General features: G+C 36.8%; 1 protein-coding gene across 1 annotated transcript in view; it reads left to right on the top strand.

Annotated features, from left to right (window-relative positions):
- Positions 1–23305, top strand: part of NEK10 (NIMA related kinase 10) — a 99867-nt gene that overhangs the window by 17345 nt on the left and 59217 nt on the right. Inside the window, 9 exon segments of the mRNA XM_017732066.1 lie at positions 1749–1813; positions 3192–3294; positions 3412–3528; positions 4076–4192; positions 4194–4230; positions 4826–4877; positions 5468–5585; positions 5777–5879; positions 16453–16527. Coding sequence (XP_017587555.1) covers positions 1749–1813; positions 3192–3294; positions 3412–3528; positions 4076–4192; positions 4194–4230; positions 4826–4877; positions 5468–5585; positions 5777–5879; positions 16453–16527 — 787 coding nt within the window.

A 23305-nucleotide genomic window follows, 5' to 3' on the forward strand; every position in this document is an offset into this window, starting at 1 on the left:
AAATACATGAAGACAGTACATAAAATAGAGAAAATTTAAGTGTAGAATAAATACAGGCCAAATAAGCATAGAATGGCTCTTGGTTTTGCATGTAATTACCCTCATAAATGTACTGGTTTGAGTCAACTTAGACTAAAGGTTATCAGTAGTAATTAATTACCTGGTAGCTTTTCTCAGGCTCTGTGAAGTGGTGAGTGTCTCTTTAAGCTATGGGAATGTAGTGCTCAGAGCTTCAGGGATGAGCACAGCTGCTTCTGCTCCAGTTGGCAAAGTCCTTAGCCCAGCTGAATGCATTCGTGATCCTGCCTCTCACCTGGTCTTTGTTCTGACAGAGCCACTTCCACTATATAGCTATATAGCTACTCCACTATTTAATCAGCTAGGTGTGCTTGGATACTGAAGAAAGGTATTTCCACCAAAAAAAAAATTAATTCATTCTAGTGTTGTCTTTCTCATCACCGTTCTTCTAGATTAGAATTGGAGGGTAGATTCAGTGCAGTAGGTACCTTTCTACTGCAGTGAGGTTTTATGGTGCACTTCAGTTAAATCATCTTAAGGATGAGATAAATACAAACCTTCCTGGAGGGTAGGTATGGAACTAACATGCAGTCTAACAAACTGGAGTATGTGCTCAGTATCGTTGTCTCACACAACTGTAAGGAGCTTAATTTATGCCCACTGAGATTTTTAGATTCCAGCAGAATGTGTTGGAAATAACTCACAAGAGCTACTAAGCAGCTGTAGTTGGGTTAAACATGAAGCCATTTGAATGAATAATGGACTTAATGATCGCATATGAAAACTAAATCTGTTTTGTGCAAGAGGTATATTTTTATGAAACCTTGTTTAGCTTCTCACACTGCTATCTGTATTGCCTTTATAAATGTTACTGCTGTGAAATACAGTTGCAGCTATTGGAATATCCTTTTTGAGTTTCACAGACATTTTTCTTAGAATTCTTGCAATCCTGGTGTGGTGTCTTTACTGCCCCATTGTGTATGTTTTCAATGATCAATTAACTTTTCAGCTTCTTTCTGCCATGCTACCTAAGTGATCTTACTTCAGGACTATCTTTGTTTGCTCAGCTATAAATGTGCCAGATCACTGAGTCTTTAGAAATAGAAATAAAAATGAGTTGCATCAAAGCATATATATTAACTACCTGCCAGTAGCTGTCTTAAAGGACTTTCTTTGTTTTGGAACTAAGAGAGAGATAGGAGCTGAGGTACATAAAGTTCTCTGTAAATACGATGAATTTAGGGTTAAAAAGTTGAGTAATCTCTCTTTTCTCACTCTTCTTTTTTGTCCCTGTTAGAACTTACGGTGCTCCACACTGAATTTTTCAGAAAAAAATGCAAAATGCTTTTTTTCTGCAACAGTACAAACCCACCAGTTCGTTTACCTTTTTCAGCATTGGAGAAGAAATCAGGTTTCAAGTCTTGAGCTATCTGCAGATGAAAAGAGATGATCAAGATTTAGGTGTGCTTCAGCATGTGCTGAAGCTGTTGTCACCAACTGTTTTTTTTTTTTAATTGTTTTTCCCCCCTTAATGTCCTTGCATACTTTTAAAATACAGGAGGAACTTAGTATAGTTTTATTCCCTTTGTTATCAGGCTAATAAGATAATCTGTCATTTAAATACAAAGTTTGACAGTATATAAGGTCAAGGGGAATCCTTGTTGTTTATCAGTGGCTTTTCCATATGTGTTATAAGTCTCTCATTAATTTAAGTACTTTTCCTACTGTAGTGTTATGCTTTCAGAGCCCTGAGATTTCTCTTCAGTATGGAAAGAAATCAACATATTTTTAAAAGGTATGTTAACCATATGTTTTGTGAAACTCTTTTAGGATAGCTTTCAAAAAGAAATATTTTTTAAATGTAAATTATTTTGTAATGGGCAATTTCTGTTCTGTTCACAACTACAGATAGCTCTTCATAACTACACTCATCCCTTCATTGCATCAGTGCCAGTCTGCAAGATTAGGTGTTCAGTGTTGGGACTTCTTTTGTGTGTATGCCAGACAACCTAGCTCTGTATGGGCTCCTTCTCCCCACATGAATCAACCTTTTATATATGTTGAGGACAGATTTAATACTGCTGGTGATAAAACATACTTTTACCCTGAAGATTAGCAGACGCAAGTTGCAGCCCTGGATAGTAGCAATTAAGTGGAAGCAGTTAAACTTTTTCTCTGAGCCCTCTACTCCTTCACCATGGGTCTGACTTTGCATCAAGCTGTTTTACTTAGGAGTGTTGCTGGAAGGTTTGGATCAATAAGGACAAAATGTTTTCCATCAATTATGCATTTTTACTAGTAAGATGGCCATTTCACCATGTTGGCTACAAAGGCTATGTGAAATCTTAGTTTGATTTGTGGGATTAGGATAGTAATCGGAGTGTCTAGGAGGTGTGCCTGTCAGGAGTGTTTATGTTTTTATTTTATATCATAAATTACTAAAGTTCTAAATATGACTTTTGTGTTATTTTTATTTTTAAAAGGTGGATTTTGTACTGGAAGTGCCTCAGTGTGTAATGAATTTTCATGGTTGGTGACAAGTTTTTGAAGAATCTGGACTAATTTACTGTCTTGACTTTTCCAAATGCCCTGATCTTCTCCATTTCTACTTATTCCAGAACTTTAAAAAGAAACAAAGCTTCAGTCAAATATCTAACTAATCAACTGTTACATGTTATCTGTTGGCTTTTGCTTTTCTCAGTCCTTTTCATGTTTTAGACTAGGATTCTTGGCCAAAAATTCTAAGATGGGTGTCACAATTCTTTAAATGCAGAAAAATGTTAATCCTATCACTTAGTGCATTACAAGAAGAAACTCAGATACAGTGATAACAAGCATAAAAGAAAGTGCTGTAAGAAAAAAAAAGCAAAATTACTGGAAATTCAGGAGGTGCATTGACTTTAAAGACTTATACTTGTTTGGGGAATTGGCATTTATATTGGTTGGCATACCCAACCAATGGGGGCTGAAGTCTGACTTTTAAAATGGACTTTAACTCCTATGTATAAAGTGTTAGAGGATTAATATCTCAATAGATTAGTGAAAAATAAGTGTACTATTTAGGAGGTTCTGAAGTAAGTTGTAATAATAAACATTGAAAAGTCTCTGGTGTAGATTAATAGCTACTGCGTACATTGTTTCTAAAAAATATAAAAAATTTTGAACCTTTCTAGACTTTTCCCTACTGACTTTTTTGAAATCTTCATTGATATTGGACATTATGTGCATGATATCAGAGCTTATGAAGGGTTGGTATTAAAGCTAAATTTCTTAAAGGTAGGTAAAAAACCTTAAGCCTGCATAGTTTTAAGAAGTCATATTCTTGCACATTCATAGCACAAGAAAGGCATAAACATTTTAAATTTATTTATTTGTAATTTAATTTATGACTAGGAGGATGTATTGAAGCAAATTGCTGAAAATATTGAGAGCATGAATCACTATAAGGCACCCACAAAACATATAGGAATTGCAGTTTGAGAGCACCTTGGCAATGGAGCTTTTGGAAGTGTATAGAAGGTAAACTTTTCTTTTGCTATTATTTTCCAGATTTGAGAGGAAGCTTCATGAAGAGGGTCTAATACCTGTTCTAGGCACAACTGTCCTTTGAATTTCAGTTGGGAAATGTAGGTGCAAAAAGGCCTTTGTGGATCTGAGCTTGTTGTTAGTGTTTGCTGCGATTTTGTTTGTTCCATGTTTTATATATGGGATTGACCAGTGTATCTCTTAGGTTTCCTACCTTACTTTCTCTTAATTCCTTTCCACTAACAGCATTTATGTCTATTGCAAAGCTAATTAATCTATGTAAAACCACAAAAATTCAAGCATGTTTCATCTGAAAAGCAACACTGGGTACAGATAATGTTACTTCAAGCACTGTGCAAGTTCAGTAGTCTACTGCTAACCTGTACTGTTGGACTGTAGTTCTTTTACTAATCACATCATACACAAAAAAAGCTATGATTATAAATTCTGTGAGAAAGGTTTTGACTCTGATAACTAATCTGGTAGCCATATACCATTCTTCCTATCCCCATCCTGTATTTATTGTACAAAGGTTTTATCTTGTTTATGGGTTAGAAAACATAACAGACAAAATCTCCTGGCAATGAAAGAAGTCAATTTACACAATCCAGCATTTGGAAAGGACAAAAAACACAGAGACAGCAGTGTAAAAAAACATTGTCTCTGAATTAACCATCACCAAAGAGCATGTGTGTCTCGTGAGCTCTAGTTTGATATGTGGGCATTCTGAATTATTAACTGTGAGTTCTCATATGGAAAGCTGCCTGGTGGAAAAGGACCTGGGGATGCTGGTTGGCAGCTGCCTGAATATGAGCCAGCAGTGTGCCCAAGAAGGCCAGTGGCATCCTGGCCTGTATCAGCAACAGTGTGGCCAGCCAGGACCAGGGCAGTGATTGTCCCCCTGTGCTTGGCACTGGTGGGGCCACACCTCAAATCCTGTATTTTGTTCTGGGCCTCTCACTACAAGAGGGTCATTGAGGTGTTTGAGCTGGTCCAGAGAAGGGCAATGGAGCTGGTGGAGGGTCTGGAGTACAAGTTCTATGAGGAGTGGTTGAGGGAGCTGGGGGTGTTTAGCCAGAAATAATACTCTATTTTCCTCCCAATTACTCTAGTAATGTGCAACATTTCTCTGCATTTGGGGTAACAGTGAAGGTACACTGGAGTTCATAAACAAGTTTGTGGAATCCTTGTAGTATCCTTCCTTCCTAGGCGTAGCTAAGCATTTTAAATACTGTGCCATTGGTTTAACTATTCTAAGCATCTACATTTCTTTCCTCATTGTACCTTTATCATCCAAATGTTGTACGGTATTACAGAACCTTCTTGGAAAGTGAGTATAAATGCAGAAAATTACCATATTGTACATAGTGAAGAAATAGACTTATATAATAAAACCACTTACAGGTTGGCAGGAGTGTGTTGAATTTGAGCAATAATCTTTCTTCAAGAACTGCTACAAATTCAGACAGACATATATTCCTTTAAAATTGAAAAAAATTATGAGAAATAGTGTTTTTATTTGTTTATCTATCAGTAAAATTAGATGCAATGTAAACATGTAGCAGGCATCATTCTTCTCTAAAGATCCAAAGTTTACAACTGAAATGCTAAATAGGGAGAAAAGCTGTGGTGAGTAGTAGAGTGAATGATATAGATTGCCAGCCATATTGTTTTAATTTTCTTTTCAATAATGAGTTATCTCCATACACCTGCCTGCTGAGTGATTATCAGGCAGTGATTTCCTTATAGTTCTGGGATATCAACTGAGGAAAAAATCGAACAAAAAAGTGTAGAAAAGTATAAAATATATCTGTCTGTACAAATAAAATTTTAAAGTAAAAAATAACAGCTTTTAAAATAGATTTTTACCTCAAATACTCTATTTTAAAATGCTTTCTGTATAAATAATGTTCTATTAATTTATTTTATTGTACATAGTCATGGAACTCATAGAGAGGGTGCCATTGGGAGAACACTTTCACTCTTTGAAGGAAAAGCAACAACAGTTTACAGAAGACAGAATATGGCATATATTTATCCAAGTAAGAGCCTCCATTCTTTTTGCCAGGACTTTCCTACATGTAATTAGTAGCACCATGTTTTCAGGCTAATAAGTGACAAAGTACTGCTTATTGTATCAGTCACTAATATATAGCTGTGAATTTAATTATATGTGCCTTTATTTAGGTTCTATTTAAGAATGTTTGTAAGGCTCTTTCTGTTTCTGTCTAAGCTTTGTCTAGGTCTTTGTTATTTGCATAAAGAGAAAAGGATTGTTCATCGAGATCTCACTCCAAACAATGTCATGTTGGGGGATAAAGACAAAGTTACAATTAGTAAGTAGAACTGCTTTTTTTGAAGACAATTTCTCAAGATCTACCTGAGGAGCATTTTTTAATCAAGATTGAGAAGGTTTCAGATTCCTGGGTGATGTTGGTCACCATACCTGGAAGCTAGCATATTATTGCATTATTATATTGTTGAGTGAAATTGTTGAATCACAGAATGGACTGGATTGAAAGAGACCTTAAATATAATCTATTTTCAACTGCCCTGCTGTGGACAGGCCTTTCTCTAGATCAGGTTGCTCAGAGCTCCATTCATCCTGACCTTAAATACTTCATGTGATGGACGCCCTGTTCCAGTGCCTCACCACCCACACAGTAAAGAATTTTTTCCTAATAGCTAATCTAAATCTACTCTTTTTCAGTTTAAAACCATTCCCCCTTGTCCAGTCACTATGTGCTCTTGTTATAAGTCCCTCTCCATCTTTCTCATAGGCTCCCTTAAGGTACTGGCAGACCACAGTTAGGTCACCCCAAAGCCTTCTCTTTTCCAGGCCAAACAAACCCAATTTTCTCAGGCTCTCCTCATAGAAGAGGTGCTTCATCTCTCTAATCATCTTGTTGGTCTTCCTCTGGACTTGCTCCAACATGTTTATGTTCTCCTGTGCTGAGGATCCCAGAGCTTGATGCAGTGCTCCAGGTGGCTCTCACCAGAGTGGAGTAGAGGGACAGAATCCTCTCCCTTGCCCTGCTGGCCGCACTGCTTTGGATGCAGCTCGGGACACATTCAGCTTTCTGAGTGCTGGGTCATGTCCAGCCTCTCACTCACCAGCACCCCAAATCCTTCTCTCCAGGGCTGCTCTGTATCTGTTCATCCCCCAGCCTGTGTTGATAACGGGAATTGCCCTGACACAGATGCAGCACCTTACTGTTGGTCCTGTTAAACTGCATGAGATTCCCATGGACCCATTTCTCGAGCTTGTCCAGGTCCCTTGGGATGGCATCCCCTCCTTCAGGTGTGCTGACTGCACCACTCAGCTTGGTGCCACCTGGAAATTTGCTGAGGGTGTACTTGATCCTTCCATCTATGTCATCAATGAAGATATTAAATAACACTGGTCCCAGTATGAACCCCTGAGGGACACTACTTGTCACTGATGTCCATTGGGACTGATCACTGCCCTCTGGATAGTATGGAATGCAGCCATTCAACTAATTTCTTATCCATCTAGCAGTCCACTCATCAATTCCTATTGTGGGGAACCATGTCAAAGGCTTTACAAAAGTCCAGATAAATTGTATCTGTAGTCCTTCCCTTGTCCACTGATGTAGTCACTCCATCACAGAAGACCACTAGGTTGGTCAGGCAGGACTTGCCCTTGGTGAAGCCATGCTGGCTCACCTGAATCACCTCTTTGTCCTCCCTGAACCTTAGCATAGCTTCTAGGAGGATCTGTTCTGTGATCTTCCCAGGCACAGAAGTAAAATAATTGCTAATACAATTTCGTGGTATCAGCCATGACTATATTTTTTGCAGCTATGGATGTCAAATATGATGGAGGAGATGATTTAGCCCTAAAATATTTAAACTATAGTTATGCTTCAAGGCCTGTTTTTATTTAAATTTGCAAGAATATAGAAATAACCAGATTATAGAATAGGTGCTAGTGAACATACAAAGTATAACAGCTGTCTATTCTATTCCAATCTTACCATGAAATTGTTTAGTATCCTTCAGTTGTTCCCAGATCAGCTGCAGTGAGGTGCTGTTTGTGTAAGTCTGTAGTAGTGAATATTCTTGATTTATGCTTCTATAATCATCACAGTGTGGAGGAAGGAATCCAGGCAGGTTCCAGGACAGGCTTTGAAAGCAATATGTGTGTGAACAGTGCAAAGCATGGCATAGTTTTAGTCTTTGAGTGAACTAATACAACCTGGTACACACAGCAAGCCTTCCAGGCAATTCAGATCCTGTAGTTTTTGAAGTCCTCAAAGAAGTACTGCATGTTTTCTTGCTGCTTATGACACAGAAGAAAATACACAATTTGAATGCTGCAGAATTGTTGTGAGAAGTCTTTCTGCAAAATTCAATCTCTCTTCTTTAAATATAACAGGAAAGTGTAGGCACATGCACACACCCATCCACAAAGCACTCAGCCATAAATATTTAGCAATAGTTGTTTCATAGTAAATATTTTTACCTGATCGTGTACATACTCCATTCATTATCAAACCATATGTGCTAAACCCCCTCTGACATGTGCTAAACCCCCTCTGATTCTTAGTAATGGTGCAGTTTTGAAAGAATGTGATTTAATGGTGCATTTTTCCTTGAGTGATGAAAATAAATATGCAGAGTATTATTTTAAGGTACCATATAATTGTATTTTATATCAACATACTGCCACTGAGGGGCACTCTTGTCTCAACAGCCTTTCCTTATCTTTGTTCCATTCTAAATATAGAGTAGTCTAAACGTACTTTCAAAAGCTGGCTCAAAATTGCCCTTGAAAAGCATTTATATTTCTGTCAAAGATTTGCAGGCGTTCAGGAAAATTGGAAGAACAGAAACTTATTTGGACCATTACTACAGCAATTAGTTTAAAACTATTACAGTATTTAAACGAACACTTTATTTAGTCCTACAACTAGTACAAGTGTAGTACCTATTGAATTTTTGGGGAGAGCTGACGACATTTTAGCTATTGTTTCTGAATTTAATTGAGCCTTGTTGTTTAACAACCTTAATGAAATTAAGATTAAGTTACTTTCTTCCTGATGATAGTTAGTATGTACTGTATGGATGCATGCTGTCATATTGTTCCTAACTCATACAGTCCATGTATGCCAAAGACTGGAGCATTTGTGATCTTGATGCTTATATCTCACAATATTTGAGGATAAATATACTGTCCATTAAGTACATGTCAAGTGGTTCTTAGTGAAAGTTTATCCTGATTTCAGTTGTGATAGAGTTAATAGTCTTTCTAGTAGCTGGTACAGTGCTGTGTTTTGAATTTCGTATGACAACAATGTTGATAACACGCTGAGGTTTTAGTTGTTGCTGAGTAGAGTATACTCTAAATCAAGGACTTTTCAGTTTTCCATGCTCTGCCAGAGAAGAGCTGCACAACAAGCTGGGGGCAGGGAGTGTATCCAGAATAGCTGACCTGAACTAGCTCAAGGGATATTCCATACCATAGAATGCCATTCCCAGTATATAAACTGAGGGGAGTTGGCCAGGCGCTGCCGATGGCTGCTCGAGGACTGGCTGGGCATCTTTCAGCAGGTGGTGAGCAACTGCAGTGAGCATAATTTGTTTTTCTTAAGTTTTATTCTGCCCCCCCCCTTTAATTACATTTGCTATTAATATTATAATAAATAATGGTACTGTAATATTACAATATTATAATATTTTATTTTGTTTCAGTCATCAAACTGTTCTTACATTGACCCATGAGTTTTATTTTCTTTTTTCTGATTCTCCTCCCCAGTGGAGAAGGTGACAAGTTGAGTGTGTGGTGCTTAGTTGCTGGCTGGGGTTAAATCATGACAAAGTTACTACAAAATGTTAGATGAATGTGAAGCATATGCTAAAATATTGAGAAATCTCTGCATTGAATTTATCCTATCAGCTTTTATTAAAGGAGAAGGTCTGCTCTAAGATCTACTAAAACCTGTAGTTCTGCGTTTACAAGCAGCACACTCATCCTAAATAGAGTGAGTTCAATTTTCTGGAGTCTTTCAAATCTGAAAACTGACCCAAACTTGCCTTGATCTAACTAGAGTAATGTTCCACTGGACTACCTGTGAAGCAGTGTTATGTGACTGTGTAATTGGGATATGGCTGAAATTATTTTGCTTTATAAAAGAATCTTATATTACTGCTCTATTTCATTTTCCTCAATCAGTCCTTCTGGAAATAGTAACACTTGTTAATCTCTTGCTATAAGAATCTGCAGGCTGACAGTATAACAAAGGCAGCTCATTCATCTGTAACTAATGTTCTTAAAAAATATTATCTTTAGAGGGGTGCCTTAGTTTCAGACTCTACTGGTATATTTTGATTAAAAAAAAAAAATTAGTGAAGTGAGCAATACACTGGAGAAAGGGCTTCTAGAGACTAAGACTTTAATTCTGCAGCAGCCACACCAATGAACTGCTTTAAGAAAATTCTTGGACCCACAGATAGGCTTTTCATACCATGTATAGGAGTATGGGACCACTCACATTCCAAATCTCTTGAAGATATATTACACAGTTTCTGCTTTTACCTGGGTTGAAAAGGAAAGGAGTGCATAGTGTGGGAGACATTCCCACCTTGCTGTCAGAGCAGAAAACAATAAACCTGCTAAAGAATTATGCTTGTTTGTCCTGATGGAGAAAAGTTCTACAGGTGGCCCTTGTGGAACAATTCCAGCAGAACTTGGTAGGCAGGGACCTACGGTGAAAGAAAACAAGAATTCATACAGAGAAATCTGCAGCCAGCCTGGCACAATGCAAGATTGTGGTTATGAGGGACCTCTTCTAGGGGTGGTTTCTGAATATCATGTCTATAGGTCTTACTGAAAAAGGAATACCTGAGGGAATACCTCATGCTCTGGTGAGACCTTACTTGAGTACTGTGTCCAGCTTTTGGGTCCTCAGCACAAGAAGGACATGGACCTGTTGGAGTCAGTCCACAAGAAGGCTGTGAAGAGGATTAGAGGGATGGAGCACCTCTCCTATGAGGAAAGGCTGAGAAAGTTGGGATTGTTCGGCCTGGAGAAGAAAAAGCTCCAGGGAGATCTTAGAGCACCTTTCTGTACTTAAAGGGGACTATAAGAGAGCTGGAGAGGGACTTTTTACAAGAGCATGTAGTGGCAGGACAAGGGGGAATGGCTTCAAACTGAAAGAGAGTAGACTTAGATTAAATATGAGGAAGTAATTACTCCCTCACCCTGGGAGGGTGGTGAGCCACTGGAACCGGTCGCCCAGAGAAGTTTTGGATGCCTCATTCCTAGAAGTATTCAAGGTTGAGTTAGATGGGGCTCTGAGCAACCTGGTGAAAGGTGTCCCTGCTCATGGCAGGGGGTTTGGAACTTGATGATCTTAAGGTCCCTTCCTGCCCAAACCATTCTATGATAATAGTATGAAGAATTTTTGAATATTTATAGTCACACTGTGTTTCCTTAAGTAATGTGTGGTTACATGGTTTCTGTATTCAGATCTTTCTTTATTATTTTGTTTTTAAACTTATGCAAGGCACAAATGAAAGTCCTAAACCCAGGAGGTGCTTCATTCTAATGTGAAGATTGTATAACTTGGTTTGTATTTCCTGGGACATCTTTTATGCATGTCAATTAAACTTGAATTATCCTAATCTTTTTCAGGCTCTTTTATGTTGTGTGTTGTTGCAAATGTAAACAGATATTTACAGTCTGATCCTAGCCAGGCTGTCTCTGACTGTAGAGAACTTTAAGCATGTTGTTGTTTTGTAGTCTCTAGAACTGCCCACTCTACTCATTTTCTGTTTAATTTCTGACATAAATAACATAAGAAGGGGTCCATAACTAGCATTTTATGCTGGTACAGCACTTAATCATAATTGATTGAGCTACCAATGCTATGAAAATATAAATACTAAATCATGCCAACCTGAAATTTTGTAAAACATCTCATTCTAAATTGATAGAAAAGCATTACTGAAACTGTACATCTCTGGTCAGATTGAGTGTCTGATTTATTGTTTCAGACACACACAAAAAAAGGTGGAATTTTAGGCGCAGCCTGGATGAAAGTTGTTTTGTTATAGGGTTTTAGAGATTCATTGAAGCAATATTATCTGTGGCTTTCCTTTTAATCTGCCCAGCTTTTTATATAAGACATTGAAAAGTTACAGTTCTAAATGGAAAATGTGTATCTGCTTTTATTGCAGCTATATTTTACTGCAGCGGTATTTTGTTTCTAGCACAGCGTATTTCTGTCTAGAGCTCTATAGTTGCATCTGTTTGTAGGACAAAACAGAAGACTCTGTAGATCATCACTTTTCCTCAGTGTCATTTAATTGCAGCAAGGTTTAGACCTTGATGGTCAGAGGGCTGTGTGGAATCACTTGGGCACCTTTCAGAGCTGATATCAAGGAGAACTGTGAAGGGCACCATACTCTCTTTTGGGCAGCATGTTCTGTTTAATGTTTACTACACATCATAAAGTAGCAGCTGAAAGGATCTGTATGGGTCTGAACCTAGGATTATATAGCAGCAGTATGCTAGTTTTGAGACAACTCATCTGCCACATAAACTTCTAATCATAGCAGGTAGCCATGGAGTGTCAGAATGGTGAATTGAATGAGACTTGGAAAGTTCAAATAGTTCCTGGGTGCTGGAAGAAAGCTACATGTTAATTTTGTAATTCAGAGTATTTGCATGTTGAGTGCATTATTTTAAAGACCTATTGGCTCTGGATTCTCTTCCATGCCCAGAGAAGCAGTGGCCATGAGATAAAGTAGATATAACCAGTGTCTGTTGTGTGTTAGTCACTGTTCAGATTCACTTGAATCAATGCTACTTTTTTAGCAGATTAGATGGCTCATTTAACTAATATTCATTATCAGAATTGCTACCCTTCACACTGAAGTTCAAGGAAGTCCTTCTAGTACTCTATTTTTGAAGTTATTTTCGTAATAGGCTGAGTGGAATCTCCTATTTGTTTATATTCACTCTGTAAATCAAACATTCTGGAAAACATTGGTGGATTAATAGCATGATTACATCTCTCTTTACAAATCTCAGTTTCAGATGTGGATCAGTGCCTAGGTTCCTAGTGCAGAAGTTACAAGCTTCACAAAACTGGCAGTAGATTGTTTACAAAGCATTAATGATAGCACAGAAAGGAGAATGATAGAATAGCTAAAAGTTTTATTTGGGAATGAGGAGAAGTTAATTCTGTTCCAATTCTATTGATGGGGAAAAGTAGAATAAGTATGTACTATTGTTGATTAAATTGCAAATTATCTTGATTTTAGCATATGTTTTTTATGGAAAATAAATTGAATTTCTAATTTTATACTCCAAATCACTGTAACTCAGTGTCTTGGGGTGACCTTATGATGTGTATCCCATATCGCTACCTATGCCCAGAAATTAATTATTGGCCTTTCTATGCCTCTGAACTGAGCCTGAGAGGGGGAAGAAAAAACTGAGCAAAACTTTCTCAAAGCAGTTTGAAACTTGTTCAAGGTCACATAAAGATAGCAGGTTTTTTTTCCAGCTGGGGCAGGGGGGGAGCGAGGAAGCACCCAGGCTGGCAGTTTTTTTCCAGTCAGTTTTTGGCCAGTTTTTTGGGCAGTTCCTTGTTCTCTGGAGAGAGGCTGAGAGCTGAACTTTTCCTTCTCTGGAATTTCGGATTTTCTCCCTTTTCTACTGGACTGCCTGATTGCTGTAACATCAGAGCACATCGGGAGGACTTTCCACCGGGCACAGAGGGCCTGGCCCCGGCCCAAGCCCCAGCTCCGAGGAGACCAAAGGGAGGACTCGAACACTTTCCCAGGTTTTTCCTCTACAGCGAAAGATTTTACCATTTAACATTATTTTCCTTTCCCGTGTGCTTGTTAAATAAATAGTTTTATCTTCTTCACTTTCCTTCGAGGAAAATTTATTTTTTTTCCCGAACCTGGTGGGGGGAGGGGTGGTTGTGCCTTCTCTCAGAGTATATATATATTTCTAAATTTGGCCAAACCGGAACACTCAGTAAGTTGCTAACAAACCTTCTTGATTACAACTGCAAACTTGCTGAAGAGAAGCAAAGGGTTTTTCTCTCATCCTGAACCCTTCTGGGTAGAAGAAGAAACTGTTCAGAGGGTGGATGGTGAAAATCTGATGTGATCAGGTCTGAAGTTCATATATGGGGTGAATTTGATACTCTATTAATATTCCTTTTTGCTGTGCTTTTGGTCTTTGTATATTTGATTTTAGGAAAAATTAATGGCATTTTTGAATAGGATTCAAATATAAATTCAGGAAACAAACGTGCAAGTATGATGTCGTTGTTAAGATGTATCTGGATAATTTTTGTCTTGTTTGTACTGCAGAAGACTAATCTACTGTTTAATACTGGTTGAGAATTTTGGGAAATAAAACAGCAAATGAAAATCCAGATCCTCTTAATAAAAAGAGAAAAAACCCTCGACATTGCAGGTATCTAAAATGCTCATTTGAAGAGACTGATAAGATATAGAAACTTTTTGTAATTTGGCTGTCATGAAAGCTGCAGAGACCATTCTGTAGGAGGTTAAGATACTAGTCAAGTCAGCGTACTCCTATTTCATAGTTCTGTCTTTTCTTCATGCCCTCTTCCACAGATTGTTAATCTTTTTTGAAACTACCGTGCTTCATTATCACATATTCTGCAACTCTAAACATAGTGTAAACAAGTGAAAGAAGGGGAGTGTTTCAGAATCTAAAGGATTATGACTACATCATATTGTTTTAATTTTTCTTCCTGTTGGAGGATTGTCTTGTATGGTTAACTATTTTTTAACAAATTAAAAAAAATTATAATAATACTAATTAATAAGGGGTCATCTTTGGTCATATCTTCATTTAATGATATATGAAGCAGGCCTGTCACAGTTCTTAGAAGTTATTTCATTTGTTTGTTAGTTATTGTAGTAACTTTTGGCATCACATGCCAAATAATCATGGAGTATTAAAAGTTGCAGACCAATTTATTTATTTTTTAAGACAGATGCTTAAATAAATTAAAAGAAGCAATGCCACTACTTTGATGTAGTTCAACAGCTGGCAGTTCTTTTTCATTCAAATCTCTATTATAGGCTTGAAAAAGCTAAGAAAAAATACTTACGCTTAATGTAAAGCTGATTGTCCTGGGCTTTACATTCCTTAGCTCTGGCAGCATCAGTTGTATGTGGGAGCTTCTTGCTGGCATCAAGAAAGTTTAGCTGAATTTGGAAAAAATAATGCCAGTGAAGGGGTTTTATCCCTCCATTTCTGAGGACCTGAGCTTAAAAGGAAGAGAATATATTTACTCCATCTGGCTAATTTTTCCCTTGCTTTCTTTTTTTTCCTGCAGATAATCATTAATGTTCTATTAAAATGAAATACTACTTCCAGAACTGAGATGTTCAGCTCTCTTCTTTCCTTTACTAAATCTTTCAAGCAATAGGAACTGAATTTATTGATTGCTGTCATGTCTCAATACTCTTCCTTCATCAAATATTATTTGAAGATCCTTCATCAAATATTATTTGAAGAATTCCAAAGGAAGGAATTTAGAATGATTAACACCAATTAATTCAGGGACGTATCAACACTGCAAAATCCTCTGGTCTTTGGGGATTAATATTTCTTGAAGCGAACTGCTTGAGGACTGCCTTAACTCAAGGGAAAAGGGAGGCTTCTTAGGTGATCCTATTAATTTAGCAGTCTTTTTACTTTTTACTTACATTTTTCAAGCACTGCAGAACTAGTCCTTCTTTGGACATTTTGTTCAAAGAAAAATTATCTGTGGCTTGAGTGTCTAGATGTGGCTTTCTTATCAAAGGCCCTTTCTGAATTCAAGAACTGCTCCTTTTCAGACCCTGAAGGCTTGCATTGAGCAAGAGCCAACAGAAACTAATTTTTCTTACCTGTATTTCTTCAGATCTCCAGCTTCTTTTGAGGAGTAGTAACATTTTGAAATAAAATATTTATGAACTATGTCATAGTGAAAACAATTGGAATAGGCATGCTATGGGCTCTGTCCAAGTAGAACAGGAGTTTTAGAATATTTTAAACAGTATTATTTACTACACAGATCTTCCCGCTTCTGAAGCAGTATTACAATACAAAAATTGTTAACAGGGTTTATCAAGTACAATAATGTTTTCTTGCTCTTTGTGCTTGGACTTAATGAAGTGTGATGTATCTTAGCTGTGGTGTTGTGTGGAGGCAGCAGTAGAGTGTTGAACTGGAAAAAACAAACAAACTGTTTGCATGGAACTTTGATTAAAAGTATAATCTCTGAAGACTGTGTGTGACATTTTGTGAAAGACTACCTGGTAATAACACAAAAGGCACTTATTTTAACATAATTACATGATCTTCTAAATCTACAGCTTTTGTCACAAGGTAAGGCTAAGATTCACCATTATTTTTAAAAAATTCCATCTTTGAACTATGAAGTTATTAGACCCCCCCACCTGCTCCTTTGACATTTAATTTGTGGAAAGTCCACCCTTCCCAGCTGTCATAATTTCAAGGAAATCAAAATAATTACCATAAATTTAGATTATTAGAGATTAGTATTAGATCACTGCTTATTAAATATGTACCATTGTCATATAGTTTATTGAAATATATTAATAGAAACTTGAAACTGGTTATATAGTTTAGATTGAAACCATTAGAGGTGTGCTTATAGTATTTTTAAAGCTGGTAGGCCTGATTAAAATGTAAGTTGTTGATGACTGTGGAGATAAAAAGATAATGTGGTCCAGTTCCGTGAAATGTAAATGATAAAAAAAAAATCCCTCCCTTCCACCCTCCCCCAACTTTTCATTTGTTGTGACTGAGCACTGATTGTCATGCACAGAAGGTGGCAATTGAGATATAAATCTTTTTGTCTTTTTTAAAAAATATTGTAGCTGACTTTGGGCTTGCAAAGCAAAAGCAAGAAAACTGCAAACTTGCATCAGTAGTTGGAGCCATCCTATACTCATTTTAAATACTCCTGCATATAACATTCAGTCCAGCAACTTCCATCTTCATAGTTACTCTTGGAGCAGATAGGCAAGTTACAATGGAGTCAGGAACAAGGTGCAGGAACAAGCTAATCTGCAATAGTTGGTTGCCTGCCTATTTTGATGTTGCCTGGTCTTACACACGGTGGTTACTGTGGGTTAAGTTGGTGCAAAAATGAACTAACTGCAGTAGTGTAGTAACTTATCTATATATAGAATATCCTTATAGATAAAGAAGTGTGGGTTTAAATTATGAAAAGGTGCATGTAAACAGTATCATTTACCACCACCACATGTGATGGCCTTATACCTGTAAGAATGCTTGGCCTGCAGGCTGTCATAAGTAATTAAACATTCCAAGCTATCAGGGGAGCTACTGATTGCTCCTCTGAATTAAGAGTGAGTCAAGGACTCAGGCATTTGGCAGTTGAACATAATTCATTTTGCCATTTTTGAAATTGTTGCTTGTGAATTCCTAGTGCCAGAATGATAATGATTGGCACTTAATCCCTAGAAATCCCTAAATCCTAAAATGGCTTCAAGAGTGAGACCTTGTAATATGTTAAATATTCAAGTCACTTACCTTGGAAGACTAATGATTATACTTCTTAGTGAGCAAAGGTAAGGGGATTGCAAGGCTGCCTTAATTGGTTCTCCAAATATTCCTGAAGCGTAGCACAATCTCTGAGTGGCACTGGATCTGTGAGTGATGGTTTGGGTATTTAAAGTGTAGTAAGAGTTTGGTGTAACTAGTTATGTGCCATCTTTTTCAACTTCTCTGAAATAATAAATTCGTTTTGTTCACTTACAACTGGCCAGAGAAGCTGTTGATGAGAAGTTATTGTGTTCTGTTAAACACCAATTTAAAGTAGAGGTGTCAGAGGTGTCAAAACCATGCTGCTGTGGCACTCAGGCTCACTGAATTGTAATCTTTCTTATCCTATCTACATTTATTTCTTCTTTTTGCCTGTTAGATGCCTGTTTTCTTTTCCTGTATATCTCTTGGGATTTTTATATTTTGTAGGAAATTTCTGTTTGAGAGTAGTGTTCTGTGGTTTTAAGTACTCTTTTTTTAATACAATTTTTGCTTATACTATATTTATTATTGTTCTCATACCCTCTTTATGCATGGAAGTTCACACCAGACCTAGAACTTTGGCAGTTCTTTTTCTACCTCTTTATCCAGGTACTTGGATGCAGGATTGAGGATAAAATGTCCCTTACATGTTGCAGTCTCTCAAGTAAGGGATCCTTTGGGACATTACTTGTCAGTTCTACTCCACAGGCAAAATCATGGAAGCAGTGATCCTTGTTTGTCTGCAGTCGGCAAAGAGAACAGGGATACAGTACAGATGTCTTTGTATTTAGAATGTATGCTTGAGTAATATTTAAAATGACAGGCTAAAATATCAGTCTTTCCAATGTCATAATAATTTAAAAATTCTAAAAAGGCTTTGCAAACAGTAGCATGTGCTGGATGCCACCTTCCAGGTGCTTGGTTAATACTTTGTGTGATGGTGAGCTTTTTGAAACGGAAGCTTGTTCACAAGGAATAAAGTGAACTGGCACAGTATTTTAGCGCAAGTCTTGAAGGAGAAATCAGAGCCTATAGACTTAATCAGTGCTTGGATTTTTTGTGTGGGGTTTTTTTTGGTATTATTTAAGTAGATGTTAAAGGCTATTAAGAAATCAAAAAATTAGGACTGTCTACCTACCAATATTAGCTTCTGCACAAAAAAAAACAAACTGAAAAGAGAAAGAGAGGAGACAGCATTGTCATCTTAGAATGGCAGAAATTGCTTTCTTCTGAATTGACAGGTAATAGTTCGGGGTAGTTTGAGATGCAACCCACCCTTCTTGGAGCAGACAATATAGTAAAGAAACAAAACAGTAAATGTCAAAAGGAGTGTTGGACGCTTATTGTTTAAATTTGACTAAGCAGGGTTATGCAGAATGGTTCAGATAAAAACGCATCACTGTATGTACCTAGCATGGTTGTATTTGGGCTTGACTGAATCAATTTGCTAATGCAATTTTTAAACCCTGTGTTGTCATAAAATAACTGCAGACACTGTTTTATGTTTAGAGAGGGACTTATATAATTGTGCTTTGTAACTGTGATGGTTTTTAATTTTACTTCATACTAGATTGTATTCCACTATCACACTAATTAACCTCCTTTTACTTGGTTATGTCCCTGAACTAAAAAATGCAGCAATGTGTATGTTTAGCATACCAAATGTATTAAATAGGTGTGTTTACGCTTAATACATTAAAAATTGAGGAAAAGACTGCTCTAGGGAATTGGTAATGAATCCTAAACTCTTTTCCCATCTCATAAGTCATGAGAAACAATCTGCTCCAAGTTAGTGGTGACAGTCTTTATTATCATGCTGTCTTGAAGGCCTTCCCAGACAGAGCAATTGTCCATGTTTATAGAGAATGATGTTTCCTTTCATTTGTACCTTCCATTTCTTTGTTTCAAAAGGAGGACTGTAATTTAAGAAGAGGGATATATTGACAGCAGATCAAGAGATGTATATAACTGTATATGTATAGAGACAATTTAGATAAACTCTGGGAAATGAAGTAAATTTTGAGATTGGGTGGAATAGAGAATCCCATCATAATTCCTTGAGAACTTGACTGATCTGGAAAAGCTGTTGAGAAACTGTGAGTAGATCCCTCAGGTGTCATTAAGAAGCGGGCAAGAAAGTTCCACATTAGTTGGCGAGCTAACTTGATCTTTCTGAAATAAAATTGTTTTCAAATGTTAGAAAACTGATGCACAGAATAATGTTATTAATTTAGCTTTTTGTGCTAAAGTTGAGGAGTTTTCTTGTTGTTATGTTTTGAGGAAACTCCCATTTGAGTGGTAATTGAAGGTACTATTTTACTTGTGTCGCTCATCTTCTCCGCTGTGGAGGAGAAAATATCCCTTGATCTTTCTGTTTATGGACTACATACTCTGTATACTGTGTTCTGTTAACCAAATTTCTTTTTTAGTACTGATCACTGCTTCTGTTTATAACCATATCTCGTGAGAGCACTACATAAATCAATATTCTGGTATTATTTCATGTAGAGACCTGCAGTAGCTGCATTGCTTATTGTGGTGACATAATATTTTCACTTATTTAAAGCATTTTTGTGTTGGGAAAGGTTAATTTAAGATGAGGGAGTGTGTTGTATTTTCATACATACTTTAGCCTTTATGATGCTATATGGTCAAACTGATTACCAGATTTTCCAGCAGCGCTTTCTTCCTCCAAAAATAGTATCTGAAACATTTTACCAATTTCAACAAAGTTTGAGAGTTTAGGTTCTTTCAATGTTTGTAAAAATTTGGTGATGGATAGCAAGCAGTGAAACAATTCAATCTTGGTGAGAAAAGTTTTTAAACTCAGCTGAAATGTTCCCTTCCAAATAGCTGCAGTACATTCTGTCATGTGACAGTAGTTTGTTGTGTTTAGATAACCAAGAGAATATGAAACTGAAGGTACTGTGGAATGATGAGGGAGAACAAAAAACTAGTGGAAAACTGGTCTTGTGCTAGTTCTGCCGTTCATGGAACAGATGACTCCTAGAGGGGCTTTACTGATTTGAATAGAAAGGTAACAAAAGTTAAATAATCCTTTCAGTAGATTAATGCTGATATTTTTACCAGAGGATCTTCTGAAAGTTGATTAATGCAGGTGTTCACTCTGAGAATGAAAGATAGCAAGGAAATACACCTGTGTAAGTTTGTTTGTGGTGTAGACATAGGTTTATAATAATGTGTGTCAGCAAAAAGTCCAGTGCAATTGGAGGTGGAATCCACAGGGACAATATAGGTTGAGCATGCAGGCAGTACTGTCCCCATGTGTAACCCGCAGCACAACTCTGTGTAGAACATTGTTTCATTATGGGCACCCCATGGCTGAAAAGACACCTGGATGAACCTCAAGGAAGAACATGATAAGTACTTGACAGAGACTGCCTTACAAAAAGATGGTCAAATGATTTAATTTTATATAGTTTTTGTTAAGTAAGAAGTTTGTCTAGTTTACTGTCACCTGACATTTGAATGTACTCAATACCATGTCCATTGTGACACAGCATTATACTTGGGAGTAAAACTGGAAATTATGTGAAACAAAGTAAGAAAGCATGAAGATACCTGTATTTATCTCTGGAAAAATGTTCCAGTGGCAATTATAGAAGTCCCACCGTAAGAGGTAACTTGATACTAGACAGGAGAGAATGAAAAAAATCTTGGACTAAAAGAAAGCAGGCCACTTCGGAAGTAACATGGACTAGTCCATACAGATGTATTTTTCCTATCCTGAGTAGAGGAAAGTTGTTGTACTCACAACAGCTTGTAAGTAGCTTAAAGCCATAGCACAGATTGTTTACATGAAAGGGAGTGTGAAAACAGTTTTCTGTACTTCTTTTCTATCAAGTGAGTGGTCCTGATCCACTTTCTAAAGAGTTACTTTAATGCTGAGGGGTGGGGTATACCATGTAATAATTTTATAGACTGCATGGTGACTTTAGACTGCTATCTCGAGGGGAAAAAAAGTACTGCCATAATACATTATAAATCAACAATGTACTTCTTGGAAATAGTTATTTCTGTAGGACTTACATAAATTGTACAACAATTATTGTAATTTATAATAATTATTATGTTATTATTTCTTCAGAGGAGATAATAATGATAATGAATTAATACTTTTTGTTAGAATAAGATTAGTCATTTAATCAAACTAATTGATAGCTTGTAAATGTCTTTTAGTCCAATGTTACTGGCATTTGTTTGCTAGAATTCTTCTTTCATTTTTATTTTAAGTAATGTTAAATGAGCTACATTTAGATAAACTATGTTCTTATGACATCTGAACTGCAGGACTTGGAATACCTCTGATGGGTTTATTTCTGCCTTTCCCATTCTCTTCTATATTCTAGATGTTAGCTGCATTAGTATCTTGGCAAATCCTTACTATTTCAAATCTTACTATTTCTTGTTCTGCTTTACTGCTCAGTATATAGTGTGCTGTTTGAATTTCTTGTGCAGTTATGCGTCACCTTGCTGTCTTGGATGTTTCCTAAATAGCTTGCTTGTTGTTTTACCATTTCTTTGATGGTCAGTTAAAGCTGTTTGCTCTTTTCATTTGGGTCTTGGGATTTAGTTTCTGGTGTGGCCTTTGTTCAGTTGCTTGCTTTTTCACAGAAGCCAGATTTCAAAGCTCTATCAAGGATTGTTCAAACTGACTTAGTCTTTGCTTGGTTTGCTCCATCTCTTCCAATTGAAGGAGTTTGAATTTAAGTACCCTGTGATTTCAGACAGACCCATATATCTGCATTTGCTATCTGTTCTGCTGAAGAAAGCTCTTTTCCTGGGTTACTGCCCGGTATCTATCTAGGTTCTCCACAATTTAATCTATACAAGCAGGGGTAAATGATTTTATGACTAGAAAGGTAGTACAATGTTAATAACTATGTGATCCCGCTTGCAGACATTTTTATTTTTATTGTATTTTTATGGAGCGCAAGGTGCCAAATTGTGAAACTGGGAGATGAAGGACTATGTAAATGTAATTTGTGGGTAGGTTTTGTTGATTGTTATTTACAATTTAACATGTATGTTAGTTCTCTTTCTACCTCCTGTCTCAAGAAGAGTTGATAAAAGCTTTAGCTTATTCCAGAAGGATTTTTAGAAAGAATTTGGAGGAGAAAACTGTGGAATTAAATGTTTTTCTCATCGCAGGATCATGTGACAGTTCAATTTAGGTGTCTTGTCCTATTTTGCTTCTGGTCTGTTTCTCAAGGGTGCCCATTGCTGTGGTTTGGTAGCGAGCTGAACAGAATGAGGTGATGTCTCAACTCCCTTCCTTCCTTCTCTTTAGTCTTTGCTCAGTTTCCCATGTAGTCTTACTTTTTCAGACGATGTTTTTAAGTGAGCTAGGAAGTAATACATTTTAATATTAAAAAGTACAATAAAATATGTCTAGATTATTATGTTATGAGCCTATGTGCTTATTTCATCTACTGACTTTCATGATGATTGTTGGGGGCATCTGTGTCAACAGACTTTATTTAGATCTGAGAATTTTAAGTTCTGTGCAAAAGAAGAAAATGAAGTCACCATCTTATTCAGGTAAAATTTTCATCTGTTTGCTTTCTTTCTGGTTGTTTTTGTTTTTCCATTTAATCCAGACTGAATGTGATTGCTAGACAGAAAAGTTGTTATTGGTTAATTATCTTGTATATTAGTTTCCAGCAAATCCAAATACTTGCAAAGTCATCTAATTCATACCTTACTGTGAGACAGCAGTTACTGTCAGAAAAAAGTCTCTGTGTGGCTGGGATTCATCTTACTTATATGTAGCAATTTAAAAGCTGGGCATCTTATCGAAGTCAAGCAGCTAGATCATTACTGAAAGTAATGGAAAAAAAATAGGCATTCCAATAATGAGTTTCATCCCATCTACCTTAAACAGTTATGTTAGGAGGAGATGAATCAACCACCTGATGTGTCTATCTCTCTTCATTTGCTACAGAGGGATCTTAGCATAAATCTCTTAGAGGAGTTTAAAGTAAGGTGAAATTGACACCTTCCATGAAATCAGGAATCAAAAATCTAGGTTTATTTTAGAGTTGTTGTAAAATTGGATTTGCTACTGCTTGTGTCGTCTTTTTGCAAATACTTACTTTTCCATGTCTCCCTCTAAAATGTAAATATTCATGCAATTTCTTGATAAGCTTGCTTATCCAG

The sequence above is a fragment of the Corvus brachyrhynchos genome, unplaced genomic scaffold (assembly GCF_000691975.1).
Source record: "Corvus brachyrhynchos isolate BGI_N302 unplaced genomic scaffold, ASM69197v1 scaffold53, whole genome shotgun sequence".
NCBI classification, from domain to species: Eukaryota; Metazoa; Chordata; class Aves; order Passeriformes; family Corvidae; genus Corvus; species Corvus brachyrhynchos.